The sequence below is a fragment of the Lagopus leucura genome, unplaced genomic scaffold (assembly GCF_019238085.1).
Source record: "Lagopus leucura isolate 7727_CA_CO unplaced genomic scaffold, USGS_WTPT01 42526-0_obj-0_obj, whole genome shotgun sequence".
Taxonomy (NCBI): domain Eukaryota; kingdom Metazoa; phylum Chordata; class Aves; order Galliformes; family Phasianidae; genus Lagopus; species Lagopus leucura.
Window position 1 is genome coordinate 1 of NW_024963377.1, and position 9,181 is coordinate 9,181.

The 9,181-nt window shown below is 58.0% G+C and overlaps 2 protein-coding genes across 2 annotated transcripts; both read right to left on the reverse strand.

Moving 5' to 3' along the window:
- Positions 1-195: 195 nt before the first annotated feature.
- On the reverse strand, positions 196-4,909 carry LOC122191107 (kelch-like protein 33). Its single transcript, XM_042891304.1, is given in 7 exon segments — positions 196-665; positions 667-1,018; positions 1,429-1,599; positions 1,974-2,907; positions 3,139-3,725; positions 3,727-3,794; positions 4,895-4,909. Coding segments are annotated over 7 exon segments (2,352 nt in total). The 3' UTR covers positions 196-440.
- Positions 4,910-4,961: 52 nt separating this feature from the next.
- LOC122191106 (NADH dehydrogenase [ubiquinone] 1 alpha subcomplex subunit 11-like) lies at positions 4,962-7,830 on the reverse strand. The gene is made up of 4 exons (XM_042891303.1): positions 7,734-7,830; positions 7,548-7,640; positions 5,996-6,118; positions 4,962-5,152 (listed from the first exon to the last, which is right to left on the reverse strand). Exons 1-4 carry the CDS (start codon positions 7,813-7,815, stop codon positions 5,040-5,042), a joined length of 411 nt encoding a protein of 136 aa, XP_042747237.1. The 5' UTR covers positions 7,816-7,830; the 3' UTR covers positions 4,962-5,039.
- Positions 7,831-9,181: the final 1,351 nt, after the last annotated feature.

The window sequence follows — 9,181 nt, forward strand, 5'->3', positions numbered from 1 at the left end:
ATCCAGGCCCAATGAACATAGGCACCCAGAGCCCTTATGTCCCCCCCCGTGGACTCCAGAATGCAGGCAGCCCTGGTCCCCACCATTCACCCACCCAGGACACTCAGCTCTCCAGTCTTTGCTCTCCTGTCACTTGTGAGAGAACCATCCGAACGTCTGGGTTCCCCAGCAGAACAAAAGAGACCCAGACAGGCATTTCAGGAGCCTCTTTTATTCAGTACAAGGATGTGTGGGAACTGGGAGATCCTCAGCTCCCACTGAAGGGCTTGGGGTGGTGGGGCGACATCGTGAGCATTCCTGAAGGTACATGTGGTGGTGTGCAGTGTGGTCTTTGTGCCCCACAGCGCAGGGGACTCCCTGGGGAGGAACCTGGGGAAAATTTTGCCCCACAGAGGTGCCCACTGGATGCCCAGTATGGAGTACAGAGCTTTGAATGACCCCTAAGTGTTACAGAGGGCATCAGGTGATCTTGAGGAGTCCTCGAGGCAACTGGGGCCACGTAGTGCTGGGGGGACAGTGAGGACACACACCTGGAGGTCAGTATAGGCATGGGGCAAAGTGCCCCGGGTGATCCAGCGCCGGGCGCCCGGCTGGTAGGCATGGATCAGGTGGGTGTCCCGGTACGTTTCATGGCTGTACCCTCCAAGCACAAGCAGCTCCCCCCCCCAGCACAGCTGCACCCCCCACTACATGGGCGTGGGGCAAAGGGCTGAGGAGGACCCAGATATCTAGCTTGGGGCTGTAGACTTCAAAGGCCAGCTGGTCCCTGTAGCCAGTCTGCCCGTCCCGCTGGCACAGCCCCCCAGCCACATAGAGCTGCCCACCCGCCTCCTCCATGATGTGGCCAGCTCTCTGGCCATTCATAGGGGCCAGGAGTGTGGCTGGTGCACCTGGGATGTAGCGCAGAAGGGCTGTCTGGCATTGGTACGCCTCATCACACCCCCCTGACACATAGAGGGCACCATCCAGGGCACACGCTGCGTGTCCACACAGAGCCATTGGCAGGGACTGGCACCTCCTGGGGGAGAAAAGAGAGAGGGGTGAAGAGCAGGTAAAGCAGGGCTACCTCATGGCAACTGCCTGCCCAGCAGACCCCTGCTGGCACTGCCAGCCATGGATCCACTGGGCACTCAGCAGGCTACAACCAGTGAGCCCCAGTAGAACCCCCCAGTGGGAGCACTGGCCAACACCCAATGGATCACCCAAGAAACAGCTGGAAGACATTTAAATGATTCCTCTCATTAGCAGAGCCAACAGACCCTCACGAATACAACCAGCCAACTCATTCACTACCCAACAGGCATCACAGCCCAACTGCGACTCCTGTTCTGGAGTGTCAGCAGCACAAAGAGCACTCATGGGGACCATGACCAATGCCAGGAGCTGCTACAGCAGGAGAAAGCAGGTATCCAAGTGGAGAGGTCTCACCTCCAGGTGTCAGAGGCCACGTTATAACACTCCACAGTGTCCGTGCAGTAGAGATCACCCGAGCTGCCCCCCAGGGCATAGATGGAGCCATCAAGCGCCACAGCAGCAAAGTAGCTTCGCCCGCAGGTCATGCTGGCCAGGCGCTCCCAGGAATTGTCCATGGGCTGATACCTGGGGTTGAGGGGGAAAGGGAGCAAGAGGCTAGCTGCTATCCACAGTGGCACGAGCTGATGTCAGCACTGCTGAGAGCAACAACCCACCCACAGGCAGCCAATCGTTCAATGCCCTGGGGCTCCACGGTCCCCTTGCACAGGAATATCTTTTTCTTGGCAACACCAATGCCATAATGGCAGCCCCAGGAGGGGCCTTCCCTGCCCAATCCCCTACAAACCCCACAGCATTCCAGGGCAGGAGGCTCCACAGGGGCACAGACACCCCAGGCCAGCAGACAACCGGAGCATCTCGAGCCACATGCAGCAGCTCCCCAGGTCCTTGCAGCAGCTCTCCCTCCCCCAGTACTTCCTCCAGCCCCACACAGCCCTCACCTGTAGACACTGGCCAGGGTGTCACGGATCCCGTAGTAGCGCTTTCCACCCAGGACATAGAGGGTGTTTCCTACCACAGCCACAGCATGGCGAAAGCGCGGACCGTCAGGAAAGTTCCCCAATGCCCTCCACTCCACGTGCTTCACCAGCCCCACAGCGTTGAGGTAGCGGTGGGCAAACCAGAGGTTCCTGCTGGGCTTCCGGGCAGCCATGTTCGGCGTCAGTTTGTCTCCTCCACAAACCACCAGCACCTCTTGCAAGGAGCGCACCCGGCACGGCAGCTGGACCATGGGGGACAAACTCTCAACCACCAGCTGACGGAGGAGCCCTGGGTCCACCACCCCCGCCGTCACCGATGGGATCTTCTTCAGCTCCTGGCCGGACATGAGGGCAAAGCGAACGGACGACAGAACTTCCTTGGTTAGGTCCTCTTTGCCATCTCCATTGGCCTTCAGCCACCGGGATGCCGCTTCCAAAGCCTCCAGTTCGTGGAGGACATTAAGACCGTCAGAGCGGAGGAGGCGGATCAGAAGGTGGGCAGGAAGATCCAGGAAGGTTGGAGTGGCCACTATGGTAGGGAAGGTGGCCAAGATGTAGTCCTCCGCTGTGCGGCTCACCTGGACCAGCCCGTAAGCCACCGCAAAGGCCAGCACGTCCAGGCCGATTTCTGGGGTCAGGCCGTGGGTGAAAACATCCAGGCAGAGGGTGAGGAGCCCCCAGGCCTGGTAGCGCAGGGAGGTCTCGGCTGCCTCCAGGACTGTGGACCACGGACCGACCACAGCCCCCGTGTAGGCGAAGGAGAGGAGGAGGTGCAGCTCTGCGGGGGTCAGTCCTGTGCTCAGCGGGGCTGTGGGGTCGTGGGTCGACTCCCGCATGGGGCAAGTGAAGAGAGCCCGGAAGAAGTCACAGGAGCAGCTCAGGGCCAGCCGCTGAACTAGGAGAAAGGAGGAAAAAGGATGGGGGCTGCAGGAGGACCCGGTGCCTAAGTGACCTTCAGACACTCAGTCGTCCCCCACTGATCCCCCCCTCCATCCCCACAGGACCAGCACGACACCTCCTGCTCCATCCCTGCTTGGAAGCACTGCCCTTCTGTCCCCCCTTTTCCCCCCCAGGGGACCCAACATACACCATTCCCACTCCTCCAAGGGACCCCCACCCAGCTCACCTGGGATGACCTCATCCCCTGCCTGCAGCTGGAGGTCACAGCCCAGGCCGCTGGCGTGCAGCTGCTCCATGGCTCTTAATGTCTCCCACTGCTCCTCCAGGGCCTCAGGACCCCCTTCCTGGTGGTCGCTCTCTGTCCGGGATGCACAGGCAGCCACCACCCGTGGAGCCCCCAGGACACGAGCGGACTCTTCCACCTCCCTCTCCCTGCCGTGGGGCACAGTTCCCTCATAGGCAAAGGCCAGGAGGGCCCGCCAGCCCCACAGTGTGGCCCCTGGTGGCAGGGGGACATGAGATGGGGGTCCCCGGCGCATCTCTCGGGTCCTGTCCTCCAGGAAACACAGGAAGAAGGAGCTGACGGAGGCTAAGACCACAGCGTGAGCCATGTCACTCTCGGGGCCCACGGCCACATCCACCAGCTGTCCCGCGGTGCGGAGGTCATTGGCTGTGGTCAGGAAGTGTCTGGCATGGGCCCCGTCCCGCAGGTGCCACTGGGCTGGGGCCGGCCCCTCTGTGACCCACATCTTGCCTGTGGGAACACGTGGAGTGAGGTCAGGTTGCCATCCCCACAGCCAGGTTGTCCTGGGTGCTGCTGTTGGCACTGCCCGATGGCAAAAGACACCAGATCCATTGCCAAGGGCTCGAGACCACCACACTCTACTGCTGCCCCACAGCTGAATTTGATGCTTCTTGCCAAGACAGATGAGACCTGCGGGCTTTTCCCGTTCCTTAGCTGAGCTGGATGCCCCCCACCTGCCTCAGTGCTCAACCCTTTGCTGCACAGCACGGGATGAAATCATAGGCACACAGCCAATCCGCCTGAAAGCCACAGCCCCACAGCCCAGCGTCCCACATCATCCCTTCCCCCCATCTGCTGCCCCACGCTCACAACCACCTCTGCTCCGCCACCACCACCGCCAGCCCAGCTCCCCACAGAGCCATCATTCCATCCCATTGGTGCCACGCACCACGCATGGCGGTCGCTCTGCCCCGCGCTGACCCTGCCGTGCTCGCCCCGCTCCGTGCCCCATCCCCGTCCCCATCAGCGCTTGCAGCCCCACACACTGCGCAGCGCTGTGTCCTTCGTGTGCCACGTCCTGCACTGCTGTGCTGCGCACTGCGCTGCGGCCGCGCGCTCATCCCACCTTATTGCCCGCTGCAGCTCTGGGACGCTCCTGTGACCCCCCAGGAATGTGTGTGGGTAATTATAGCCCAGCCTGGACACGTGGCTGCGGCACTGGAGCTGGGACAGGCCTGCAGGGAGGGCTGTGACCCCGGTGCCCCGGACGGGGCGGTCAGACAGCAGGGTTCCCTGAGGACAGCGGTGGGAGGACAGCACTGGGATTTTTCCCTCCGGCCGGAGGGTGCAGGCAGTGCCAGAACCACACGCCGTCCCATCCCCGCTGCCTCCCAGCCCCACAACCCTATTTCCCCATCTCCAAGAACTCATATCCCCATCCCAAACTTCCCTTTATCCTCGTATTTCCACATCTGGCTGAATTTTGTGTCCCCAAAAGCTACCGTTTCCTAGCTGCTCTGGCTCCATTTTCCAGTGATCAATCCCAACTACAAGATCTTCTTCTTTCTCTTTATACCTAGGCACAATTTCCCATTCTGTAACCCATGCTTATCACCTTCCATGCTTTCACCCTGCACCTGAACAATTCTTCTTAACCACGAACTTGTGAAAACATCCCATCGCCTCTTCAGGATTCCCTTCTCCAGGACGAACCACAGCGCACTCAGCCTCCCCTCACGCCTCCTGTCTGCATCCCAGCTCAATCCTATCAACACGGGGATGATGTGCACACTGCTGACAGCCCATTTGACAGTATTTTTTATTACACAGCGTTTCATTACACACAGCACTCAAGATCCAGCTTGCAGGGTGGAATGGGACATTTACAGCTTGGGAGGCCCCGTTAGCCTCCAGCCTTCCTTATTTCCTATCTTCATTAATGCAGCAGTAGCTCCAAAGCCCAAACAAGCGACGGTTCCGGTCATGTAACTGTGAGCTGGAAAAAAACAAGCAGTAAGAAGGATCTCTTAGAAACAGAGCAGATCAGGACGGACTCCACGTGTTCCCTGACCATAAGTACCATTGGTTGTCTACAGAAATCAGAAGTGTATTTGTTTCCAAGTCCTCTCTCATGCTTTCTGCCCACAGTTTGGGACATAACCATCCATAACCCATTGCCCTGATTCGTTATACAGGGAAACCCTAATTGCTTACCTCAGCGACCACAACAATCACCGCTTCAAACTCTCAGCTCAGCAACCAGGGAAAGAGAAACCTGATTTTACCACAATTGGAACTTAAAAATAAAATCTCATCCTTTACCACTGAGTCTGCAAATGCCTGCAGAAAGCAGAGCTGTATCAGTGTCTGCAGGACTTAATCTAGCCTGGAAAAGTCATGGGAGCAACAGCTGAAAGACACGGCCTGGCCCTCAGATTGCAAGAGGAACTCACAGCATTGAATGTGACAGATCGCATTTTCCACGTATAATAAATCACATTTGTTGCCCAGATGACACAGATTGCCACAACAACATTTGTAATATCCCGCCATTTCAAATTATCAGCAGTTATAATGGGCAGTGCTGGCTCAGCTCTGTCCTCTGCTGTAAATCTCCTCCATGTCAGCCCCGGTCTCTCCCTGCAGCACTATTTATTGAGCACTATTTATCTACAACAGAGCGTCAGCAAAACGAAATGGAATTCACACACAGAGATGAAGAGATTAAGACACCAGATCAGCATGACACCGCCGTGCTTTTACTGCTTTCCCTAAGAAAGGTTCAGGACAACAGAGCAGGCTCGTTCTGTCACCCACTCCAGGCACCACCCACATTTACCTCTGGCTCCTACGAGAGCTCCCGTGGTGCAGCCCCCAATGAAATAGTCCAAGGGGCTCTCGGGCTCCTCCCGCACCTGGGCACTGAGGCAGGTGGTCAGCCCGAACACGGCGCCCAGCGTGGCTGTGAACAGAAGGCAGAGAAACTCAGCAAAAGCTCTGGGCAGCCTGGGCTGTGGTTGGCCCTGCACAAACCCAGGCCATTCCACCATTCCGTGATTCTCTTCAGGCAAAGCGCGCTGCTGGGAGGCACGGAGCCACAAGCAGATCCTCTGGGAAGAAAGAAGAAAACGAAGCCGCTCTGGTTTACCACGTGGATTTCTGATGAGAGATGTGAAACAGGCGCCATCTCCAGAGCCCAATTCACCTTTCCTGGGAACAACACCAACCCAGAAACGTCCACAATGAAGTCTATACAATAACAGATAAACTACAAGCCCGTGTTACAAAGCTCTGCAGTTTTCCAGCACAAAATGTGATTATGCTGAGCTAAAAAGAGCACTCAGGAAACAGAGCCCTTGGACCACAGCCCCTCAGCTCCCTGCTTTCTCTGCTCTGGAGAAAGGAAAAACCCCACAGGGATTCAGCTGCTCGGGCTCTGCCTCCCCAGCATGCAGTTATCCTCAGATGTGACACAGCAGGAGGACTCAGTGTGCTGGTTTGGGATTACAAGGTTTATCCAAGCAATAATTGGTGATGTGATCTGGGCCATTGCAATGAGCTCAAATCACTACTGAAGAGCTGTGCAGGCACCTGCAGACCTGGGTCACGTGCAGACTGGCTTCTGGTTCAGTGCAGAGCTGCTGGGGGAGAGACAGAGGTGGCACAGGCGTTGAATGAGACTGAAAACTGAGGTGAGTTTGATGAAAACTGTGTGTGCCAAGGGCTGAGGGCTCCACCGTGCAGCTGAACAGCCCTTGGGTTGCTGCTTCATCCTCCAGCATCCTCGCCCTTGCAGGCTACAATAACTAAATTGCTTCTTCTTGGCAAGAAGCAGCCAATGAATGATGAGGACAAACACTGATTTTCCTTTTGCTGTCACAAGCAGTCTTTGCTCTTCAAAACATCATTTATGTGTGATGCCTAACTGACATGAAGTAGAGAAGGTACGTTTGCTTCCATTATGCTTTTGTCCAGCAGCAGGACACATAGATGTGTATGTAAGCACAGCAGTACATGTGAGCACTGAACACACGCACCTTCTCCTCCAGGCTGCACAAAAAGCATCCTTCAACACAGAACACAGCCCACGTCCTCATCCCGGTTCTGCAGCACTCAGCACAGGACGCTCCTTCCGCCGTGTTGGGGCCTCAGGCACTCAAAGCAGCAGCTTCGAACGCTGCCACGGCCGCTACGCAGCGCTCCGGAGGCGCACGGAAAGGCGTCCAAAGGGGACGGGGCTGCGGCAGGGCCGGGAGGAGGGGAAGGGCTGTGAATTACGGGAGGGGACACCGGGGGAACGGAAACGGGACCGCGGAGGGCGGAGGGACGCGGAGCCGCGCGGGGGCAGGCGGCCTCTGGGGCACGCGCTGGGGTCGCCGCAGCCGGCTTACCCATGGTCACGGTGTCCGACGCCGCCATCTGCAGCGCGGCGAGCGCGGAGCCGGGCCGGAGCAGGATGATGCGGTACGCCGAGCCGAGCAGGCCTGCAAGCAGAGCGGGGCCGTCAGCGGGAGCGGGGCCGTGCGGGACCGCCGCCCGCCGCCCCCCGGCCCTGAGCGGCTCTCAGCGGCCCTCACCGGCGGCGGCGCCCACCCGCGCGGTCAGCCAGGTGCGCTGCGGGCACTGCTCGCCCTCGGGGCCGTCCCAGTACCCCGCCATGCCGCCGCAAGGGCACGGGCACGGCCGCACTCTCGCGAGATGATCGCGGCGAGACTCTCGCGAGATCGGTGCTCTCCCACGTGCTGCCGTGGCGCCGTGCCGCTGCTGCGCGGGGCGGTTCCTCATCGGCGCAACGAACGCGGGGCGTGCGGGCAGCTGGAGGAAGTAATGAGGAGAGGCGCGGAGTGGTTGTGCGGTGTTGGTCCGAGCTAGTTTGTTTAGCGGCAGGGTCGGTGTGTTGGGGCAAGGGCCGATGTGTTCGTTCAGCAAAAGGAATCAATGAGTGCCAGCTCTGAAACTTTCCATTTCCACTTCGGTGCACAAGCAGCCTTGTTTCGTCGTAATCTTGCTTCACATGAAGCACTGAGCTCACACGAACTGTCCTTATCTCTGCATCCACCAGCTGCTTCGTGCTCGGATTTCACATCCGTTGCTTTGGAAGTTGCTCAGTGTGGCCTCACAAGCAATGGAGGTTTGCCAAATGGGGGAGAAACAGCTCCAAGTCGGCCAGAAGTCACCGTGATGGAGCAAGTAATGGAAAAGTGGGGATAAAGTAAGTGGGCGTACGACCACCCTAAAATCAACCACACTTGCCCTGAGGAGCATCAGAATGTATTGAATTCTTGGAAAGGAATGAATGTGTATGCTGGTGTGGTGCACGCGTACGTCTTAAATGCAGAACCTGAACGCCGTGAGCGTGCACTTGATATCGCCTGTTGCATATTGTGAGGAATAAAGGAATGCCTCTTCCTCACGCCAGGGCCGTTAGGAGCACATGTGGTGATGCTGAGGATGAGGACTGGCGGCCATGGGGTCCCACTGCATCTCCTCTGCGTCTGTTTGACTTCTTGTTGTACAGGTGTTGTTCTTGGCCCCTTACTTTGAGGACATCAAAAGCAGTGCATTACACTGGAGCATCTCCTGAACAAAGCTAACACTCCTGGGGATTGGATGTGTGGCGTGGATGGAAACGAATGGGGCTTTTCCACCAGAGCCAGAGACACTGCTGGTGTGGCATGGCTTTCTGCGGTCTGCAGCGATGGCCGAGTCCACAACCCCAAAGCAGCCCCTTCTCATCATTCCCTTGGGGTTTCCCTGCTCCCCAGACAAGTGCAGCTCCTCCTGAGTTTCACTGCTGCAGCAGGACCTCCCCTCCCAGCCAGGCTCTTTTCCTGGAGCCAAGAAGAGCGTTTTACAGCTGGGCTCCAACACCATCAAATCACAACCATTGCAGAGCTCCTGGCGTCTGGAAATGGGCCTGAAATGCCTGGAAACAGTAAGGAATGCCACCGAGGTGCTGAGGCAGGATGAGGGACCTGCAAAGAAGTCGCTCCCTGCTGCATTTTTGGAGACCTCAAAATGGTTC

Excerpts from the sequence above, each read along its gene's own strand:
- LOC122191106 (XM_042891303.1), bottom strand. The coding sequence starts at position 7,815 with ATGGCGGGGTACTGGGACGGCCCCGAGGGCGAGCAGTGCCCGCAGCGC. Across the intron at positions 6,119-7,547 it reads GTCGGACACCGTGACCATGG|CCACGCTGGGCGCCGTGTTC; the intron begins GTAAGCCGGCTG and ends TTCTGTTCACAG. Across the intron at positions 5,153-5,995 it reads AGCTCTCGTAGGAGCCAGAG|CTCACAGTTACATGACCGGA; the intron begins GTAAATGTGGGT and ends GTTTTTTTCCAG.